General features: G+C 39.7%; 2 protein-coding genes and 1 long non-coding RNA gene across 6 annotated transcripts in view; 1 reads left to right on the top strand and 2 right to left on the bottom strand.

The window, feature by feature from the left end:
- Positions 1 to 923: 923 nt before the first annotated feature.
- Positions 924 to 6684, bottom strand: LOC119486166 (aquaporin-9-like). The gene is made up of 6 exons (XM_037766051.1): positions 6158 to 6684; positions 5846 to 5972; positions 4468 to 4605; positions 4244 to 4362; positions 3043 to 3260; positions 924 to 1578 (listed from the first exon to the last, which is right to left on the bottom strand). The coding sequence occupies exons 1-6, from the start codon at positions 6257 to 6259 to the stop codon at positions 1371 to 1373; spliced, it is 912 nt and encodes a 303-aa protein (XP_037621979.1). The 5' UTR covers positions 6260 to 6684; the 3' UTR covers positions 924 to 1370.
- Positions 6685 to 7200: 516 nt separating this feature from the next.
- LOC119487351 (cingulin-like protein 1) lies at positions 7201 to 22480 on the bottom strand. 4 transcript variants are annotated; one of them, XM_037768154.1, is made up of 19 exons: positions 22397 to 22480; positions 18730 to 19651; positions 18562 to 18656; positions 17220 to 17322; positions 17020 to 17115; positions 16791 to 16939; positions 15994 to 16135; positions 15693 to 15905; positions 15410 to 15616; positions 14655 to 14759; positions 13967 to 14119; positions 13632 to 13802; positions 13236 to 13388; positions 11653 to 11742; positions 8956 to 9039; positions 8333 to 8457; positions 7975 to 8083; positions 7730 to 7893; positions 7201 to 7640 (listed from the first exon to the last, which is right to left on the bottom strand). In XM_037768154.1, exons 1-19 carry the CDS (start codon positions 22477 to 22479, stop codon positions 7562 to 7564), a joined length of 3243 nt encoding a protein of 1080 aa, XP_037624082.1. In that variant the 5' UTR covers position 22480; the 3' UTR covers positions 7201 to 7561. The 4 variants fall into 4 exon arrangements, with proteins under 4 accessions (XP_037624082.1, XP_037624080.1, XP_037624084.1 ...); XM_037768152.1 differs by having other exon boundaries at positions 18730 to 19654; positions 22397 to 22479; XM_037768156.1 differs by having other exon boundaries at positions 22299 to 22403.
- LOC119487386 overlaps positions 9046 to 22898 on the top strand; it is a 32741-nt gene continuing 18888 nt past the window's right edge. The window contains exon 1 of the long non-coding RNA XR_005206696.1: positions 9046 to 9518. This is a non-coding gene — a long non-coding RNA (uncharacterized LOC119487386). The remainder of the gene's footprint in view (positions 9519 to 22898) is intronic.

Raw genomic sequence — 22898 nt, 5'->3', positions numbered from 1 at the left:
AGGAGCAAGACACACAGATGTTTTGGTCTTTTTGTAGTTATTTTTTTTCTGTGGTTGTTTTGCCCCTTTTTGTAGTTGTTTTGCATTTCTTTGTGGTTGTTTTGTGTCTCTTTGTAGTTGTTTTGTGTGTCATTGTGGTCATTGTGTGCCTCTTTGCGGTCAATTTGTGTCTCTTTGTAGTTGCTGTGTCTCTTTGTAGTTGTTTTGAGTCTCTTTGTGGTCAGTTTGTGTATCTTTGTGGTTGTTTTGAGTCTTTTTGTAGTCATTTTGTGTCTTTGCAGCTGTTTTGTGTCTCTTTGTGATTGTTTTGCGTTCCTTTGTAGTCATTGTGAGTCTCTTTACAGCTGTTTTGCGTCTCTTTGTAGTCATTTTTTCTTTCTTTTTGATCATTTTGAGTCTCTTCCTGGTTGGTATGTGTCTTTTTGAGTGACATTTTGTAGGTGAAGGCCAAGGGGGCTCCTGACAATGCATCGATTTCCTTACACTCTTAGACCGCCTGAGGTTCAGATCAGACGTCTTGCTGTGACTCTTTGATATGTACAAGGACATTAACTAGAGCAATCAGCTCATAGAGGAGATATTTCACAGCATAATGCACTGAGCTGACACTGAGAGGTGTAATCATCCTCTGCAATCATAACAGTTAAAAACAAATGATCCATCTCTTGTGTTGGTCCAATTATAGCTGAAGGTGTTCAATCTTAGACTAATAGATGTATTTGTCTGCTGGTGAGGTTTACTGCAAAGATTCATGTCTGTCATTACTGTCTTCTTTCACTTAATCACACAACAATTAAAGGGATGTGTGTGGATGGGGTAATGGTGTAAACGCTGAGATGGAAATTACATGAACAAACTGTCAGATTAACGTCAGTTTTCAGTGATAAAGATATAGTAGATGAAGTGAAATATCTCTTATGAAATCGATATTTGTAGAAACTTTAATGTAGACAAAACAACACAGAGAAAATACAAATATTAATAATAAATAACAAGGGGGACGATTTCCTCGTGGTTTGCAAAAGAAGAAAAGAATTATAAGTTAGAACAAAAAAAAGTGAATATACAGAGAATATCATCACAACCACTGAAGAAAATGGGAGTAAACCTAAAAGGAGTCTGGCAGGCATGTGAAACTAAAAGTCCAGTACCAAATGTTTCCAAGTGAATAAAGCCAAATAAAGGGTCTAATATCTATTATACAGTATTTACAACATATATATGAAAAGTCATAACAATGTGAAGCACACAGGACTGAGATTGTCATGTGTTTATGAAACATAAAAAGTTAAGGAGACAGTCCAACATTGACGTGGACGCTGACAGAGGATGTCTGTCCTTACAGATGGAGGTTAATGTCTTTTTTTTTTTTAGCTCATGGTGATCATCTCATATTTGTCCTTCAGGCTGCTGTCCTCGTCATCCTCGTCTTCCTCCTCCTCTTCCTCCTCCTCGTGGGGCTTCTCGGGCTCCTCGCGGTGGTGGTGCAGCTCGATGAACAGATAGTAGATGACGGCGGCGACCACGCCCCCCACCATGGGCCCCGCCACGGGGATCCACCACCAGTAGTTTGCAGTACTGTAAGTATAAAAACACACAAGCAGAAAGAGTTAAAGAAATCTCTGGCAGCCGACACAGAGGCCACTGAGGCCACTGTAGTGACCGGTGCATCACTGGATCATTCACAAGCATCGACTGCATCTGTCGAGAGCACGTGACCTTATGTAACACTGTGCTTCATGTCAGCAGTTGATAATAAACTATATTAGGGGTGTTGTGATAAACCGGTATTGACGATAACCATGATATCTAAAAAAGAAATAATGACATCACGTTAATAATACACATATGATCATATCATGTGAATAATCAAGCGCCTCTTAAATCATTTTATAAATACAGGTGTGGTTACAGACTCTCTCTCCACCTCCCTACACTCATGTAGAGAGTCAAATTCATTTGCCAAAAAAAGCCCAAAACCTTAAAGATGAATTTGACTGATTGCATTATTTTTTCAAATTTTCTATAGATATTGCGATTATATTGTTATCGTGAATTCTTTTAGCCACAATAATCATGTAGTGAAAATCTGATATTGTGACAGCCCTAAACTATATAGAAATGATCAATCCTACATTGAACTGTAACAATCGCTCGATTTATTATTGGACTAAATGAATTAGTTAATAAAGATGTATTTCTTTAAATGACCAAAAATCACTTATTACAATTACATTAAATAACATCTACATTAAGTTAGACAAACAAACCAACAAGACAAACAAACAAACAAAAGCAAGAACATCTCTTTTTGTTCTCTCTCAAAAATAGCAATTCACAACATGCCATTATGGACATGATTTTAATTTGTTCTATAAAGAAGAGTCATCATCTAACATTGTATGCATACAATCCAAAGGCTAATTCAAAAGGAATTGAGTTAATATAATTATATAGTGTTTTTTTTTTTTATGTTCTGTTAACAGTATTTTCTGATGTATGGAGCAATAAAGAGAGATATCCAAAATTCCCTCTGTAAAAACCTTTGACTGTCAACAAAATGAAACAAGAATTTTTAATCTGGTTTTATCCAATTTCAGATTTCTGTTCTGGAAATGTATGCAATTAGCACATATTTAATAAGAATGCCTCATTAACATATTTAAACACAACATTTCTGAAAACTTAAAAGCTTAATGTAAGTCATTAACTGGGGAAGTTTCATGGTGATATCTATTAGTTAGTTCTTTTTCCAAACTAGGGTGTCTCCCCTTAATAATATTTGAACATACATAGTATATTCAATTCAATTTGATTTATTTTTATATAGCGTCAAATCATAACAGAAGTTATCTCAAGACTCTTTTCATATAGAGCAGATGAAGACAGTACTCTTTAAGCATGCAGTCAGTGCGACAGTGGCAAGAAAAAACGTCCCTTTAACGGGTAGTATAATTGCCTGTATTTGATTCACCTCAGGTACATGAGAAAAATCACACATTAAACTAAACATCCTGATGTGTTTTCCTCTGCGATGGTTACCTGAAGACCTCCATCCCCCAGCCCGCCACAGCTGTGAACAGTCGGGGTCCCAGGTCTCTGGCCGGGTTCAGCGGGTAGCCACAGTTCAGTCCCATGGAGACGCCGATGGCCATGATGATCAGACCAATAGCCAGCGGCTGCACGCCTTTGGGAGTGCCGGTGTTTTCACCATCAATAATAGCCAGGATACACAGGACCAGCATACCCGTCCCCACCACCTGCAGGAGGGGGACGCCATTCATTTAGAGTTTAGGCAACACAGAACCAGTACTTTATGTAATCCTGTTTATCTTGACCTGAGAGGTCTCTGTATTATTACCTTTCAGCTTCCTATTTCTCCTAGACAGGGTTGTTTTTTTTAACTTTACATTCATGTATATCTGAGTCTGTATATATGTGAATGTCTTTGTGTACATATCATGTCTTTTATAATAATGGTATTTTTTTTTTAAATGTTAATGTGTATAAACCACATTTGCAACATTTTCACAGCATATGATTCCTCCTAACTGTGTAATATGTATCACTGAAACAAGTTTATTCTTAAAGGTGCAGTGTGTAGGATTTGGCGGTATTTAGCGGTGAGGTTGCAGATTGCAACCAACTTATCTACGATGGCAAAAACGTGAAAACGCAAATGGCCGAATATAGATAGAAATGTCTCATTGTAATGTAATGAAAACAAGACAATTCTTATTATCAGGTGATTATACACTAGAGAAAACATACTTATTAATATTCCTTTCTGCCAGTAGATCCCACTAACACACACAATGTCCCTTTAATGGTTCAAATCTAGGTTTTAACTTCTATTAATTATTTAATATTTAAGGAGTTCACCCTGTAAAGCACCACTGTTACACAGAAACATTAACATGAGCACAATCCCTCTGCTTAGACATATCTCAGTGGTTTTAAGCTGGTAGACGTGTTATTTTTGCATCGCTGCGCCCACTAAAACACCGGAAAATGGTGTTAAGTATAGATTTGACCTTCCAGTGAATGCCAGTGAATGCCAGGAAATGCCAGGAAATGGGTCATTAGGACCCAAAACTGAAGCAAAAGAGGGGGGTGTTCTCAGACTAAATGGGCCAATCAATTTGTGCATTAACTACTTCACAGAGTTTTAGAGCTTGAATGGGAGCGCCGGCGATGCACAATAGAGAGGGGAGGTCATAAGGTCACGGCGACCGGAGCTCACCTGGTCAACGAAGCCGCCGAGGACTGACAGGTGTCTCGCAGGGTAGGAAGCAAAAATGTGACCTGTTGCATTGATTCCCGTCACGGACAGAATCCCACTGGTGAAGTCCATGAAAGCATCTGTGAAGAGGACGTGTAAATAGATGTTAACTGTGCACAGTTAGCGTGAACATGTAGCTGAACTATTTGAATATGTATAAGGGAATGAAGTGCAGGTGTAGTCACCGTGGTATAATCCAAAGACTGCAGCAGCTCCAGCAAAAGCACCAAGAAACTGAGCGATGACGTAGAAGGGAAACTTCCAGATCTTCAGTTTGCCCAGGATCACCATGGCCAGGGACACAGCAGGGTTCACGTGGCCCCCTGGGACGGGAGACAAAGCACAGATTGAGAAAGGGGTGCAGCGGGTGGGGGTGTCTGGCATGATATCCTCTCCATCATTAGCGAGGCCGTCACATTTACGAGAGGCGGCAGTATGGGAGAGGCCCCCGGGGCGGTGCCGGGTTTTGTTATATATGCTCACAGGCAAAGAGGCAGAATAATGGTCACATATTAGAAATTCAAGCTATGAGTTAAATAAAAACAAAGGGAGCATTATCTGGTTCCTTTTATAAAGCTGTGCTCAAATCCTGGCATTTTAACAACATCTGTCACATATCAGTGATCTGTCTTCATGAACACTGTTTGGTCCTTCTGATGTAAAACTGGAAGTAGCTGCTGCTCAGATGAGTCGAGCGGTCTCGTTTGGACCGATGATCGTAGCCTGTGATCAATGGCGTTTGCAGGACATTTAGCGCCCAGGGTTATGTATGACCCCAGAGAGGCTGTGTGCACTAGCGCTAACAAATCAATGATCAGTACGCATTCATTGGATGTGAGAAGAGAACTGGCACGACCCCGCTGACACGGGAGGTGGCACACGGCCTGTCAGCCTTGTGAGTAACAATGTTTTCATTACAACACATACATGCGAGCTGTGGCAGGTTGTTTGTATAAACTATAAATTATTTTAATGCAGTCTGTAGCGCTAAATAGTAGATTAAATGCAGCTGAATATGCAAACAACAAACTATATTGTTAAAACTCATTACATTGACAGGATGCCAACACCCAGCAGAGTATGATCTCTGCAACAACCACCAACAATTATTGTAATATTATTTAATATGCATAGGCATATTGCGATATACAGTATTGACAATAACCGTGATATTTAAAAATGTATATCATGTTGTTAAAACACATATGATAATGTCATGTAAATAATCCAGCGCCTCTTTAATGGTTACAGACTCTCTCTCTACCTCCCTACTTGTATTTTGAGAGAAATTAATTCGCCAAAAAAAGACAAAATGCACAATAAGCAAAGTTAAATATGATGAATTTTACTGATTGCGTTATTTTGTCTTTTTTTTCAAATTCTCCGATAGATATCGCGATAATATCGTTATCGTGAATTATTTTTGCCACGATAATCAAGAAGTGAAAATCTGATATCGTGACAGCCCTACATGTGCATTAAATTCAAAGCACTGTATCAAACTAGTGGGGTGTTGTGGCTCGTGTGAAATAAACAATTAGGTGCATAAGTTCCTACATTTACCTGACACTCCACCGGCCACGTACGCCGCCATCATCAGTCCCACGGAGAAGCCGATGTGGACGGTGAGAGGCTCACCCAGTGTGTTTCGACTGAGGACGCTCTGAGCGACGGAGCCACAGCCAAACAGCTGACCAACAAGAGAGGAAGAGAAGAGCAGATTGTGTCACCAACATCATAAAGGGACATGAAGATTTCTGAACATCTGGAGCTCAACACTTAAACTGAAATAAGCATTTAAACAAGATCTCAGACTTGAAAACTTCTAAAGCAAGTGCACTAAATTGCAAAATAAAAATACAAAATGCTACTTACAACCAAGACAAACGTTCCCAGGAATTCTGCCAGGAATTCCTTGAGTATTCCATGTTTGAGAGCACAGTGTTGCCTCATGCTTCTCTTTTGTTGTGTTTCCATGTATCCTTGTGCCAACTGCTGTTAAAACTACCAGATGTGCAGCAGTGTGAACCTCTGGAGCTGTCAGATCTCCACCTCTACCCGACCAAAGCCATTCAGCACACACCATTGATCCACTGGTGAAACCATCACACTCCTCTCATCAGCCTCGTCAACATACACAGTTTCACAAGGTGTGATTTGTATTGTGTCTAAATGGAGAATACGGGATGAACACCGTATGAACTAAAATACATTTTGAATGGCTCATGCACTGATCATGTTTTTTTTTTGTTTTCTTTAATGCTGTTTTCCTATTCTTCTCTCCTATTTGGCCTGTGGGGAAATATGTTTTAATTATTAAGCGGAATAATAGCGGGAACTATTACTGTCTCACAATTAGCTTTCATATACCTATTATTTGTTAGTATTTATTTTATTATAATACTATGCATTTTTTGTGATCATGATTATTATTATTATTATTATCATCACTAATAATAATAATAATAATAATAATAATAATAATAATAACAACAATAAAAAAAGATAAGTAAGTGAGTGGGAAATAAATTTTAATTTGTTAAAATAATAATAACAATAATAATAATAATAATTATTATTATTATGTTTTGTCTGTTTGGTTGTTTTTTTCTTGCTTTAATTTTATTCTATTTATTTGCTCTTCCTTTTTTAATTTTTTTATTTTCTTTCCCCTCACATAAAAATATTAGTTTTGGATTTATGATTTTGTTATGGCATGTTCTCTGTTTTATTCATTGATATTGTATGATGAAATGATTCTGAATCAATACAGTCAATAAATACAACAGGTTTTTTTAACTCTCATTAAACGCAACTTCAAATTGGATTTTAGTTGTGTGTGTCGTCAAACATTCAGCAGGATTTATTTCTTTGAAGAGTTTCTGGAGGTGTATAAACATGAGTACATTTTGGGAACGTATCTTTCACACATTTATTCATTAGTTTTGCAGTTTGCAAAATAAACTCACACCGGAAAGCAATAACTTAGGGAACAAATTAATCACTTTGAGTACAGGTAAATAAGCCAGTTGCATTGTAAAATATAAGTTTGTCAGGTGTTGTAGTTATACATGTTGCCACAAGAGGTCAGCCTTGGCAAGGTGCCAACATAGACTGTGGGTGCCACTATATTCACAACTGGAAACATCATGAAATCACACCTGAGTTTGTTAATATGTTGAATTATGAAATCAAGGATTTTTCACAGTCAAGTCCAACATTTCTTAATAGAGTCCAGAAATGACTGTTGGACGGCATTTCGTTTTTATCATACGCTAGTCAATCAGATCCAAAGTCATCCACGTCATTCCCGTCGCCCTCCATGACCTTAATGAGAGGAGGTGATTTCCTCTTACGCCTGTTAGTGAAAAAAAAATAAAGTTAAAGAACGACATGACTTAATGTACCGCTGTATATTAAACGCTGTGGCAGAAGGTGAGTGGTCACCTCATCTCGTTCCGCAGTGTGCTCAGTTGGCCGTGAAGCTGCTCGTTGGACTCGATCTGCTCGTCCAGTTCTCTCTGCACCTTCTTCTTGGCGTGTTCCAGACGCTCAATCTCCTCCTCCGCCTCATCCATCTGCCTCTTCGCCGTCTTCAGTCTCTGAGTCAGCTGCAGAGTTCACAAAAGCCAGATATTGAGTCACAAGTCTGAAGTTTTGCTGACTACTTGATAAGTTTATATTTTCTATACCTGGTCTCTCTGGCTCTGCAGGTTGATGTGCTCCTCGTCCGTCTGCATCTTCATCTCCTTCACCTTGCGCTCCAGCTTGCGGTTTGCTTGTTGCAGGCTGTTGTTGTCCCTGAGAGCAGAGAGCACCAAGAGATCACATCGCTGCTGCAGCTTCCTGTAACTCAACACCTTCTTCGTGTGTTTGGGACCAGAGATACTCTCACTCTTACAACCACGGTGAAAGTGATACCAGTGGGTTCACCGCTCGACAGCTACCATCAAGTATCTGATGGAGCCAGTATCCAAAGTGTTATTCTTCACTGGTGAATTCAAACTTATTTTTGTTAAGAGCTCATTATTTAATGTGCAGACAAATCACCTCTCTTCTCCTTGCAACCTTTCCTCAAGCTCCTGGATGCGGCTGTTGAGTTTGGAGACGAGTGAATCCTGGCTGGTCCTCTGTGATCCTTCCAGATGTGTCACTCTGCTCCTCAGGTCTTTATTCTGACGGACAAAATGAAACAGAAGAGTGTCATAAATTAGGCCAAATGTAAGGTAAGGCAAGGCAGCTTTATTTGTAGAGCACATTTCAGCAACAGGGCAATTCAAAGTGCTTTACATAAACATTCAAGAACATTGCGACAAAGTGCAAAAGAACATTAAGACATAATTAAAACAGTTATAAAAACATAAAAAACGTTAAAGATTAAAAAATAAAAACAAGCTAAAAATAAAAGCTCAAAATAGAGTACAACGAAAAAGAAAAGGTGTGAAAATCGGGAGAAATACAGGAAGATTGTGACCCCGGGAGGAAACCGGGAGAGGGCAATGAAAGACGTGAGTCTCCCGGGAAAATCGTGAGGGTTGACAAGTATGGTCTCTGATTGAGGATGGTCTCTGTTGTCAGTTGGTGGACTGAGAATTTTTTGTAAAAAAAAAAAAAAAATGAAGTCTGGTTTGTTGTCCAGGTTGTGTGGGGTCAGAGGTCAGAGGTCAGAGTACCTGTCTCTCCAGGCTCATCTTGTCACACTCCAGGTCCTGCCTGACAGCTCTCTCCTGCATCAGCTCGCTCCTCATCTGATCCATCTGAGATGGGGGAAACAGTTTTTAACATTCAGCATTGGTGGAAAGTAACTACATACATTTACTCAAGTTTGAGACAGTTGTACTTTACAAGTATTTCCATTTTATGACACGAATACTTCTACTCCACTACTTTTATCTGACAGCTGCAGTTACTGAACAATTCATCCAAACCTTTTTGACCTCGTGACCCCGTCACGGTCCCAGGGTTTGTTTGTAGTTCTGTTTCCTGTTTTATTTTGATAGTCACTCTCCTCATGTCTTGTTTACTTCCTGCCTTTGTCTTTTTCCTGTTTTCTGTCTCACCTGTGTTTCATTAGTTAATTAGTGTGTTTAGACCGTGTGGTTTCACTTGTCCGGTAGCCTGCCTTAGGTGCTTGTTTCTACGTCCCAGTCGTGTTCCTAGTGTTTCGTTTTCTTCAGTATTCCTAGTTTGTGTTGGATTAACTTCTGTTACCTGCATCAAGCTTTGGACTCAAGCTGTAAGTAAGTTTTTTTTTGTCATTAGCTACATCATTGAAACTCTCCTCATCTCTTCATCTGTGTTTGGGTCTAAACCTGCTATTCCTGTAACAGACCTCTAACAAAACAGTCTGGTTGGAGCCTCTTGTCATGTTTCAGATGTCTATTACTTGTTAGCAGATCAACCAAAGAGACATTTACCCTCTAAATGTCTCACATGGGTTCATTTCCACAAGTGTTTGAGAGTCAAAGAGGATGAATTATTCAGTATTTCATAAATATCAACATAAATGCATCTTGTTTTTTCGGGAATCACTCGACTAAACTATCCAACTATATACGTATATACGCACGTAAATAAAGTACAACAGTAAAATTCTGCTTACACATTAATGCATCAGTATTACAAATCTAAAAATATCATTAATTATTTAATTTTTATTATTTTATTCATTTATTTATTATTTTTTTTTAATTAACTATTTATTCTATTCTATTTTTAGCATACTTTTAGCTTATTTATTAGTGCTCTTAATTATTAGTTAATTACTTTATAGTTTTCACCAATTGTTTTGCACTGAATTTCTGAGTGGTGGATGTAAGAAACACAATTTCGTTTTTATGTGGAGCATAAAAATGACAAATAAAGGAATCTTGAATCTTGAATCTTGATCTTAATAATATGTCAGTCACAGGGGTTTACTTTTTATACTTTAAGTACATTTTGCTGAAAATACTTTTTACTCCAGTAGGATCTTTCATGCAGGACTTTTACATGAAATGAAGTATTTTCACATTGCTTTATTGGTATTTTATTGGCAAAGTATCTGATACTTCTTCCACCTCTGGCATTCAGTCATAATATAAAGCAGGCCTGCTCAATTACTTTTTTCGGAGGGCTAGATTTAAAAAAAAACAAAAAAAAACAGTGATGTGTAAAGAGGCCAGACATTTCCATTTCCTGTGATCACCAAAACTAGGAATTTATATGTGGAAACAATACACCTTTTTAATCTTAGTAGATTATTGTTTGAATAAACTAAATGTTGCATTTATCATCTTTTTGATCCAGTTTGACTCTCCTAAATTCCCCCTGCTTAAACAGCCTGGGTTAAAGAAAACAAGTATTTCTGTGCTTAACAAGACTAACATAACTAACTAGTAGAGACTAACATAACTATTAACATAACTAAGGAATGGGTTAATTAACCTACTAATAAAATGATGATAAAATTAATAATCAAACAATGTAATCACCCAAAAACTTAGAATGTAAGCAGGTTATTTAAATAAAAACACAATGATATTGCTTTTAGCAGCGTCAAGTGAGTGGTAACGTTGATGAACCGGAATAAACTCTTTTATTAGAAGACATTATTATTATTACTTTTTTTTTTTATCTCTAAATGAGTTAAAGGCTGTTTTGAGGTTGTTGAAGGTCCAGATTCGTCCAACGGGCCGTCAATTGAATAGGCCTGATATATAGCATAACGTAAATGTTTAGTAAGTTAGTAAGTGTAAAACGTGGGCACTGAACCACTAATTCTTTATGCCAATTTCTAACCGTAGAGCTAAATATGGGCTTGCACTTTATATGTATTGACTAAAAAACACAACCGTACCTTATTAAAAAGAGCAGCATCTGTTGACAAGCACTTTCAGATTAAATGAGAAGTTTTCAGCTGAATTCCTGAAATGAGAGGAAATGCTAGTCTGAGCCGCCACATTAGATCTAAAGGCGCTCTCTCTAATAACATCCAGAGGCCCAGTGAAGGGAGTGTGTGAATAGCTGCTCACAATAGGTTGCTGTTTTTTTGTCTTTGCAATGTGTTTTGTGTCAATTAGTCTGCGCCGCTTTGCTCCCATGAATGGTGGCCTACTTTTACAGGCGCACTGAGGACGTGAGGCTCTTTATGACGACGTCAGAGATGAAGAAACATGTATGAAGTCGGTGCGGTTCTGTCGTGTTTCAGCACTGTTACAAAGTGAACGTTACAGAAACAAAACAAAAAGTGTCTTGAGGGGAAATCTGAGTACTTGGCCCAAAAATCTGTTTCTGATAAAACCAGATGTAGGGCTGGGTGCTCAAACTGAAGACAGGGGGCGTATAGGTTGTCTCTTCATAGCTAATATAGAGTGACGGAGTGAACCTGCCTGCTCTTTGGTTTTATCGAATCGCTCCATCAGGCGGTCGGCACTGCTGCGCTCATCATTAAGATCCTCTTCTAGTTGGCTGATACGTCCCTGAGAGGAGAGGAACACATGAACAAACCATCATCTAGTTAATATATATATTGCATTAAGCTGTAATGTTTACAAGCACAGAGGACAAGATTAATCTACCCCTACAGGCTGTGGTTAGAAAACAGATTTTTAATAATATATGAAGAAAGCTGTGGGAATAAATGCAGTAAGACAAAGATAATAATAAAAAACCTGTGATTATGTTAAGATTTTGTACATTTGTTCACTGCTGAATGGACGAGAGTGTTTGACAGTGTAAGAAGAGTGAAAGAAGAGAACACCCAGACAGGTTTGATAACTTTGTACAGTAAACAGGAGCTTCCTCGGTCGATAGGCAGTGTCAACAGTGATCACACTGGTGTCACATGTTTTGTCATCAGCAGGACAAACAATGCTGAGTTATGAGATGTTGTTGCTGTGGCTCTTTTAAGCAACCTCATCGTTCACAGGAACAGATGAGTGCAAGTACTGGCACCTGAACAGATTAAGAAGGTGATAAAGTGAAGCGTGTTGGACTGTGAGGAATCGAATGAGAGGAAGTACAGCTCCAGATAATCATCAGTTTACAAGCAGAACATCTATTAGGGCTGCACAATTTTGAAAAAAATATCTAATTGCAATTATTTTGACTGATATTGCAATTGCGTTATGTTTTGAGATATTAGAGAGAATGATAATTTTTACATCATTATTCTCATGTTCATTGAAAAACATGATCACGGTGTGATTATTTTTATTTTTTTTGCGGGGATCTGTACCAAATGAAGTTGTTTTCTTAAGTCTGTAGAATTAAATGTGTAGGCCAAGACATATCTGCAGCACCACAATATTTAATTTAAAATGGTATTTTGACACATTTCGACAAATATTGTGATTTGAAAATTGCAATAGGCTAGTATTTTGATTAATTGTGCAGCCCTAACATAAACACAGTATATTATTATGCAGGGAACACTGCTGTTGTCATCTAAAGCCGGGTTCACACTACAAGACTTTTAAAGTGGTCAGATCGCTGTGCTGTGATGATCTAGTTTTTCTTCTTTTTATTTCTCTTTTCATCCATAAACAACCATTGATTCATGTTGATGGGAATGTGTATTATTTTTGTACATCCTGCACTGTGACAAAGTATACCTATGTACTGTATATACTATTATTATATTTGGATGCATGTTTATCTTGTGACAGCATCTCAAAGGGGCACATGTTCAGGTTAGCAGCACTAACAACTGTGGAACATCTGTGACTCTGGAGGGAGGTTTCCAAAGTCTGAGAAGTCATTTTGGTCGTGGTGACACAGATTGATAACAGAAACCTTGCATTGCAAACTGGGGAAGACCAGTCAGAGAACGTCTAATGAAAGATGAAATTTAGGATCCAGTGTTTTGAGCACACTAGAGACTAAAAGTCAGGGTATCTCTGTCTCTGCTGGATCAATTGTTACCATTCTTTCTAAAAGTTTCCAAAGAAGTTAAGGTTGCCGAGACATTTACCTCCATGAGTTTGAGCTGGCGCTCTCGCTCTCCCGTCGTGGCTACGTTTTTCTCCTCCAGCTCCTCCGCCCTCTGCTCCAGCTGCCGGCCCCTCAGCTGGGCCTCCTGCTGCTCCCGGCGACACCGACGCAGATCCTCCTCCAGAGGAAGCAGCTGAACACATAACAGAACACAGAGTAAACACACACCGTAAGATAAGGTAACATGCAACGTCTGCTATTAGGTCATGGTCAATCAATCCTACTTTATTAAACAAAAGCAGAATTATTAGACTACTAAGAAGAAAAATACTCAAACAAAGGGACACAACTCCTTTTCCATCCGGGTGGTGAGTTTACATTTCATTTTATTGGTGACTCACATGCGGATGAATCAGAGAGACAATGAGTACCACACCTCTTCCTGAAGTTTTTTGGCTGCCTGTCGGGATTTCTCCAGCTCTACTCCCTTTTCCTGCAGCTGTCTCCGCAGCTCGTCCAACTCCCTCTGGCTCTTCTCTCTAGCCTCGTCGACCTCGTTCTGAAGTACATCTGTAGACGCCTCGCACTCCTCCATAATGCTGTTCATCTGAGATAAACAAAGAGCTGCTACAGTCAGATAAGTGGACCTCTTTGGGAATGTGGACAAGGCTATCCAAGCACAAGAAATATCAGCTGTTTCTGCTGATCTCATGGGTTAAGATAACAGATTTTCATGTTGCCATAGGGCCCAATAAATAGTCCAGCTCTCACCTTCCTCTGCAGTTGCTCCACATTCCGATCCTGCAGCCTCCTCTCGTCCTCCAGCTCAGTTTTTGTCCTCCACAGGTCCTCTATTTGTCTCCTCTCCTCCTTAAGCTTCTCCTTCAGCTCCCTGTGCTCATGATTTAGCCGGGTCAGCTTACCCTGGGAAGGAAAAACCAAAGGAAACGGGATGACCGTGAGCTTCCGAGCATGGATAAAAAGGCAAGAAACATGAAGAGAGAGAGGATGGCATGCAGCAAATTACGTTGCAGTTACATGGTATGCATCTTAGACCACTAGACCACCACAGTGCAACCGATAGGGGTGTAACGATCTGGATCAATATATGCATAGTGAAAACAACGATACATATCATCTATAAGATACGCCTTTACTTTCAAATTCCCATGGCACATCTGTGACACGATTTCTGTCCAACCGCACCTCATTCCTACAGAACCCAGTAATAAAATTGTCAAATCATATTTTAGTTGCCTTTTGTGAGTTTATAGAAATGTAACTGATGTGTGTTAAATAGGATATCGTCTAATACCGATCACAGCCCCTGAATTGAATCAAAATCGTATCGTGGCAGACATTGTGATATCAGCAAATATCGTATCGTTGTCCAAAGAATCAATGCAACTTGTGATTTAAAGCCCTATAGCAATCAAAGCTAAAGGCGACCTCTCTTTACCTGCACGTCCTCCAAGCGAGTGAGCAGCGACTGGTTAGACTGACCCATCTCTTCCTCGTTCCTCCTCACGTCTGTCAGCACTTCCTCAACCTGCTGCCTTTCTCTCTGGGGAACAAGGAAAACATCGGGATATACATAGCTGAGTAGACCACATCAGGAAGATAAATGTTGATTTAAAAACTAGGGCTGTCAACGTTAACACGATAACGCCACTTATTAACGCAATCGATCTTTCAGAGGTTGTAGCTGGCTCAGTTTTAAAGCTAGAGTGAAGGTACTGGTATCATATGAAACTAGACAACCCAAGGTATCCATTAGTACCAACCACGCATGGCCATTTTCAAAGGGGTCCCTTGACCTCTGACCTCAAGATATGTGAATGAAAATGGGTTCTATGGGTACCCACGAGTCTGTCAGCACACTGACACACTGACAGCTGTTGTTGCCTTTGGGCTTCAGTTTGCCATGTTATAATTTGAGCATATTTTTTATGCTAAATGCAGTACCTGTGATGGTCTCTGGACAATATTTATCATTATTTTGTGTTGTTGATTGATTTCCAATAATAAATAGATACATACATTTGCATAAAGCAAACATATTTGTCCACTCCCATGTTAATAAGAGTATTAAATACTTGACAAATCTCCTCTTTAAGGTACATTTTGAACAGATAAAAACTGTGCGATTAACTATTTTAACCGATTGACAGCCCTATTAAAGACATCTAGAAATAAACTAATCAGTTGTCCCACCTCCAGTTGCTTTGCTCTCTGCTCCAGCAGTCTCTCCGTGGCTTTAGACTCCTGGATGGTTTGACTCAGCTGATCCACCTTGTTGTTCAGCTCCTGCACCTTCCATCTCAGCTGATCTCTGTCCTGGCTCAGGTCCTCCAGCTGCTCCTTCGCTAGACCTCTCTCCTCCTCTGCTTCAACCTTCTCTTGACCCAGCAGAGCACTGCTCTGGGAGACAGGACGCAATAATAAACCATGAAACCATGTTTTAGCTTGTAGAAACAGTAGAGATGCACGTCTTTACCTCTTTAGCCAGCTCTAACTCCCTGAGCAGCTTTTCAAGCTCAGTTTCAAATTCATCCTTCAGAGCGGCCATGTATGTGTCGTGGGTCTCCACCTCCTCTTTGAGCGCCCCCTTCAGGGCGTTGAGCTCCCTCTCCCTGCGGTGCACCACCTCTTCCTGCTCCTCCTTCACCTGCAGCATCTCCTGAAAGTCCTCACGCAGCTGCGCCATTTCCTGACAGACATCCATCAAAATATTAACGTCACTACCTCGAGTCCAGTAAAGGAGCTTTGGTGTATCTTGTTCATGTGGTTTCATTTACCTCCAGAAGGACTTCTTTCTCTGTATTTATCACCTCTGCCCTCTTGGCTTGGTCCAGCTCATCGTGCATCTCAGAGAGCTGCTGCTGAAGGTCTTTCATCTCCGTCTTGGATCTGTCTCTCTCTGCCTTCATCTGTGTCAGCCTGACAACATACAGGCAGGACAGACGGATATATTTTAGTTTCATATTTTAGATCAAGGAAAGAAGCCTGTTTACTGTGCTTTGCAAAAAAGCGTTTTGAAAAAAGGGTTTGATAGAGCTAGATAACAAAAAAGGATATCTGCACACTTAATCCCACTGGTATTTGACCCTGCTCTCGGTCAAATGACCTTCATCAGATCACACATCACAGTTCACTTGAATGAGTATGAGCAGAAGCTTAGTTAAAGAAAGTGGAACAAAGCATTGAGGCATTTGATTTAGTTCTGAACTGAACACTGAACTTTGTTTGATACACTTTGTTTTGCGACGCAAGAATTATTTAAAGGAGGAGTTTGACATTTTGGGGAATACGTTTATTCGTTTTCTTGCAGAGAGTTAGAAGAGAAGCTAGATACCACTCTCATATCTGTCCGTTAAATATGAAGCCGCAGCCAGTTGGCTTAGCTTAGCATAAAGGCTGGATACAGGTGGAAAAAGCTCCTGTTTCCAGTCTTTAATGGATGAAATTTGGAGGGTTTGAAATTAGACACCTTGCTCAGTGGAAGCCCTCATTTATCTGACAAGATTTGCATGTTTTTACAAAGCACATTTTTCATTGTAAACTCTGTAGAATGACTCAGAGGTCAGATTCTTACTCCCGTTTGGTGGACTGAAGTTCGGCCTCGACCTCAGCCAGTCTGTCGCTGAGTTTGCAAAGCTCCTCCTGACTTCTGGCCAACTCTTCCTGAAGTTTTTTCTTCTCTGTCCTGGCCTTTTCACAAGCCTTGGCTAGAGTCTTCTCATTCTGCGCAAAACAAACGACATCAGACCACAGGAACAGGAAGTGTTTTAGAGGTGAATCAGCAGGATGGGATTTCACTATACCTTAATCTCTGTTTCCAGTTTTTGCTTTAATTCAGACACTTCTTCCTCCAGCTCTGTCTGCTTCTCCTGCAAAAACTTCACCTCGGCTGAATAATCCTAAAAAAGGAGACGCCCAAAATCATCGTTAGTTTCAGACACAAAGACATTAAATGATGCTCAACAGTGATCAGCGCTGGCAAACATCTCATCCCAACACACACTTCCTCCTCCTCCACATTTTCAGCAGTCTTCCACTTGACCTTGTTGACCCTTTCAAGCAGCAGGGTGACTTTCTTCTCAGTGGTGGAGTCGTCATCAGTCGTCCTGAGAAGCAAGAAAAATAGTTCACAAACACTCAAACAGTTCTGGCCGCGGGTAATGTAAAATAACATTGAGTCAGTTGTTAAACAAAGACATGGCAGTGCAGGACGTCTCAGCTCAACCTGCCTAATCCAGGTACATAGCATTTAATGAATAATAGCTCTACTTCAGCACATATTTTCAAAATGCCACCGATGAATCGTAAAAACTTTCCATGTGGAGAATTTATTTTATCAGTGGAAACCAGTACATGCTCTGCATTCCTGACTGCTGCGTGAGCTCACACAGCTGGAGCCGAAGCCCCTTATCTGACTGCATTACATGATCACAACCACCAAAACAGCTAGTCTGACTCTGTCCAAAGGTAACAAAATCTGCCTACCAGCACATCTAAAACTCACTAATTAACACTTCACATCTCTTTTGTTTGACTCTAGATAGTTACTGCACCCGGACAAGAAATAATCCAGAATGCAACCCCCTTGTAAAACTACAGCTTCTCATTTCTACCCTTCATTTATTATACGAGTTAACTGGTGACCTTTTAGAGGTGCTGGTTAATAGTTGCTGCACGATAGGAGGAAAATATGTGATATGCAAAAACAGTTGAATATCGTGATAAGGATATTACTTGCAACATTAAAGTGTACTCCGTTGCCTGCCTTTCTGCTGCTTTCAGTATACTGCTGAAATACAAATTGCTTGTTGAATTAAAATCTATTTCTAACATTCTTTTATTGAACAAATTGAACATTGCACTGAGCACAAAAGGCACCAAAAAAAAGAATAATGGTTACATTTTAAAGTGCAGTTTTCTACTGATGCTCTCTTTCAACTAACTCAAAAAAATTCCCTGAGTGCAATGTCACTATCTTTGCTTCAAGTTGACATTGCGATGACGATTAAAAAATGATATATTGTGCAGCCCCAGTGCTGGTAAGTGGATTTTGTAACCATTAGTCTTTTTAAAAATAGAATTATATTTTAATTGATTTTATTTAGCATTTTGTTAAAGCGTGTGTAAACCACTTTGTTCTGGGTTTAAAAGGTGCAATGCAAATAAAGTGGCCTTGCTCTTACATGCTAAGCTAGCTGCTGGCTGTAGCTTCATATTTTTGGTACAGACATGAGAGTGGTATCACTCCTCTCATCTAACGATCAGCAAGAAAGCAAATAACCATATTTCCCAAAATGTCAAACTATTCCTTTAACTAAAAGTGCTGAGTGCTGAGGGGCACTTACCCATCCTTGAGGTAGGTGAACAGTATTTGTTTGGTTGTGTCTTCAGGTGGGTCTACTGAGACCTCTTGCTGTCCTTTCAGAAGATCAGGAGTGACCTGGTTAGAGAATATACAGCAAATAAATACACCCTTTAAAATGACAATGGTGCCCTGGCGCAAATCACTTTACCTGTGCGTCTCTTTCATCGTCAGTCTGGTCACTACATGGTTTCTCTGCTCTGTGAAGGAGTTTAGCAGCATGTGGAGACAACGTCTCTTTTCCATGATGTCCTATAAGCAGCGTGACAGGCTTGTTCTCCTCCCTCGCCAAAGAGGCCTCTCCGCCGAGGAGTCGAGCCCTGGCTGACCCCGGAGGATACATCTCACCCGGGGTCTCGCCCCTGACGCCCTTCAGAGACGAGGCTCTGCTGGAGGAAGAGGAGGAGGATGAGGAGTCTGAGGTTCGGCCGCTGTCCACGCTGCGGGACCTTCGACACTGCTCCGGGTCCAACCGGTTCCTCGGGCCTCCCCGTCCTCTCCGCTGAGTGGTGTTGAACTGGCTTATTAGCTTCCCGACAGATATGAAGGAGTCTGTTTCCACTGAGTTTGGGGACCTTGCAGGGACTTGTCTACCTGAGGGAGGTGTCACCTCACCCTGGTCTCCCACTGGGCCCTCGGCAGGCAGAGGGATCCTGGGTTTGTTCACAGTCTCAGGAAGAGGGCTGGTGTTTAGCTGTCCGGATCGGGCGACTGAAGCCGTTGAAGGAAGGACTACGTTTAGGTTATTACTTTCAGGGTCGTAAGGTCTCAGGATTTCTGGGTGTTTCTGATAATGAAACGCGGAGGAGGTGGACTCAGAGGGAGGGTGTCTTTCGTCCACAGACCTTCTCACCATGCCGGGATTGTACCCCGCCTGGTGAGTGATGACTGAGACGTCCCGGTGGATCTCCTGGCCAGAACTGTTCAGAACCACATAGGGTTGACCTTTAATCCCTTGGATCTGCACCCGGACTCCAAAATGGTTGTCCTGGCCTCCTCTGGGACTGTGCACGTAGCTCCTCTGTATCCTGACGTCCGGAGAGCCGCTCAGTCTGTGGGACTCCATCGTGACTCTGCTGGATGCAACAGACGAAGAAACCGGCATGTTAAAAATGACACTGACTCTGCATGGGAACTGGAGACTGAGGTTGGTATTTACACAACATTGGAGCAGGCTCAGAGCCACACTGGGACAGACAACCAGGGAGCTCCTCCACACAGCTGCGCTCGGCCGACATAAAGACACAATAAATGGACACTGACGAGAGCCTGATATTGCTGTGCAATGAAAACAGCTCCTTCAGTGTGCTCATGACAGGGTACTATTGTACGAGCGCATGACGACCACAACTGGCCGGGGTCTCCGAGGTGTCGTCACCCACTTCATGGTATGACACTCGAGGAAAGTGTTTGTCAACAAATATGTTACTGTGAGGCTGAAACGCAAGAACACAGGAGGCGTTGTGCAGCAGACAAAACGGTGTCTTCTAAAGAGCACCATCCTGAGTATGGTGGTCGCTTTAATTGATTAATAACACAACAGCTCAATTATAATAAGTCAATTCAGAAAAAATATGTTAGTAGGCTACCACTTTCTAAAGGGTTCACTTTACAAAGGGTTCTTTAATTGCTTTAATAATGTTAATACATGATTTACGAAAGCTTTATAGATAGATATAGATATAGATAGATAGATAATATAAATACAAATAATATAAGAAAAACATATTTAATATATTAGACAAATGCATAAGAACTTGATTGATTTGGACAAATATTTGTCTTCTTAAAGCACACGTTATAAAAGGTTTATAAACTGTAATTATTGGCGTTATTAATAGATAACTTACTAATGTTTAATAGATCAGTTGTAAGCCATGAACAAGAGCAACTTTTGGTTTGCCAGGTTGTAGGAAATCCTCCTCCAGCATGATAGTTGCTTTGTCCTTGAAGCAAACTCTTAAATTAATCAGGAAGTCCCCTCAAATGGACTGTTTCACCTCCAAAATCCATTTAACTTTAAGTTATTAACATTGACTACTTGACAACAGTCATACAGTCAATTAAAGAGCTATTCCATGTTTCATGCGTCGCACGAGGGTTTTGTACAACCTGGCAAACCAAATTATGTTCTTATTAATAGCTTATAACTGTTCCATGAAACATTAGTAAATTATTTATTAGCCATTAATAATGCCACTAATTACAGCTTATGAAATGTGCTTTAAGACGGAAATATATTTGTCCAAATCTAGTTCCCTTTAAAGCTGCAATGATTAATCGATTAGTTGTCAATTATTAAATTAATCTCCAACTATTTTGATAATTGATTAATCAGATTGAGTATTTTTTTTTAAGAAAAAAAAGTAATTTCTCTGATTCCAGCTTCTTAAATGTGAATATTTTCTGGTTTCTTTACTCCTCTATGACAGTAAACTGAATATCTTTTAGTTGTGGACAAAACAAGAACATTTGAGGACGTCATCTTGGGCTTTGGGAAACACTGATCGACATGTTTCACCATTTTCTGACATTTTATAGACCAAACAACTAATCGATTAATCGAGAAAATAATCAACAGATTAATCGACAATGAAAATATTCGTTAGTTGCAGCCCTATTTAATAACACAACAGGTCATTTATAATAATAAGTATGTTCAGAAAAAAATAGCCTACTGGTACCAGTTTCTATTGAGGCACCCTTTACAAAGGGTTCTATAATTGCTTTAATAATGTTAACACATGATTTATGAATACTTTATAGATCACTTCTAAGCCATTAACAAGCACAACTTTTGGGTTGCCAGGTTGTAGTCCCCTCAAATGGACTGTTTGCCTACTTAAAGTTATCAACATTGGCTACTTAACAGTCGAACAGTCAATTTAGGAGCTATACCATGTAGAGCTGCAACGATTAATCGATTAGTTGTCAACAATTAAAATAATAGCCAACTATTTTGATAATTGATTAATCAGATTGAGTATTTTTTAAAGAAATAAAAGTCATTTTTTTCTGATTCCAGCTTCTTAAATGTGAATATTTTCTGGTTTCTTTACTCTATGACAGTAAGCTGAATATATTTGAGTTATGGACAAAACAAGACATCTGAGGACGTCATCTTGTGCTATGGGAAACATTTTTCACCATTTTCTGACATTTTATAGAGCAAACAACTAATACTATCGTTACTTGCAGCCCTAACACCAGTGTCATGCTGGAGGAGGATTTTGTACAACCTGGCAACCCGACTGATGTTCTTATTAATAGCTTACTCTTCCATGAAACATTAGTAAATTATTTATTAGCCATTAATAACGCCACTATTTACAGCTTATACATATATAAAGTGTGATTTAAGAAAAATAGTCCAAATCAAGTTTCTATGTATTTGTCCAATATAATACCCTAAATATTTTTATTTTATAATTTTTTTTATTTTGGCATCACACTTTTTAACTTCTACGTGAACCTAATAAGCGTGTTATTTATGAGTGAATCCCATAATAAAAGCTACAGGTAGATCTGCGTTTATCCGGTTTCTACTTGATGAACTTCACTTTTTACACTTTTAACAATAAACAAAGTTTGCGAAAAACATAATAGGCTAGCCAACCAGGAACATCAATCAACATCTATCACAAAACAACCACAGCTTCATACTGACAGATGAAGAAAGAAACATGACAAAATAAAGTACATGAAGGTCCCTGAACTCACCACTGAGCCCTGCAGACGCACCGAGTCTCTGGAGAAGCAATGTTGAGTTGTTATTTTAAGGAAACATGCGTTATAAAGATATCAGAGCTGAAGCCTACCCGCTGCCTGAGAGTCCCGTCTGAGTGCTGAACAGCCTCCTCCTCCTCTTCCTCTTCCTCCTCCTCCTCCTCCTCCTCACCATCCTGCTCTGAGGGGCGTTCACTGCCAGCTCTGTGTCACATATATTCAAACCAGATGACTTTCTGCTGCTATGATGAAATATATTAATTTATAGTAAACTAATGATGCGAACAATAGGATCTTTATTTATCACAATGTAATATTGTGAAATATGACTAACAAAGACAGAGGGATGAAGTTCCCATAAACAGTTTAAGGACATGCAGATGTTTGTTGTTTAGTAGCCAGTGGTGGAAGAACTTATACTCGGATGTTTTACTGAAGTAAAAGTATAGCAGTAGGTTACCACAGTGTAGGAGTACTCTGTTAATAGTAAAAGTCCTACTTTCAAAATGTTACTTAGACTATTTACTATCTACTAAATACTTTTGGCATCGTTTGACAAAAATTCCATAATAACCTTTCAGCATATTAAAATAA

Source organism: Sebastes umbrosus, chromosome 4 (assembly GCF_015220745.1).
Source record: "Sebastes umbrosus isolate fSebUmb1 chromosome 4, fSebUmb1.pri, whole genome shotgun sequence".
NCBI lineage: Eukaryota > Metazoa > Chordata > Actinopteri > Perciformes > Sebastidae > Sebastes > Sebastes umbrosus.
Note: the sequence above shows the minus strand (reverse complement) of the source record. Positions and strands in the feature narration are given on the sequence as shown.

Coding starts and splice junctions, on each gene's coding strand:
- LOC119487351 (XM_037768152.1), bottom strand. CDS start 22,479: ATGGTGAGGAGGAGGAGGAGGAGGAGGAAGAGGAAGAGGAGGAGGAGG. Junction 15,906..15,993: donor AGAAAGAAGTCCTTCTGGAG/GTAAATGAAACC, acceptor GATGTCTGTCAG/GAAATGGCGCAGCTGCGTGA. Junction 15,617..15,692: donor AGTTAGAGCTGGCTAAAGAG/GTAAAGACGTGC, acceptor CCTGTCTCCCAG/AGCAGTGCTCTGCTGGGTCA.
- LOC119486166 (XM_037766051.1), bottom strand. CDS start 6,259: ATGGAAACACAACAAAAGAGAAGCATGAGGCAACACTGTGCTCTCAAA. Junction 4,363..4,467: donor AGTCTTTGGATTATACCACG/GTGACTACACCT, acceptor TCCTCTTCACAG/ATGCTTTCATGGACTTCACC. Junction 3,261..4,243: donor TCGGCGGCTTCGTTGACCAG/GTGAGCTCCGGT, acceptor CCCCTCCTGCAG/GTGGTGGGGACGGGTATGCT.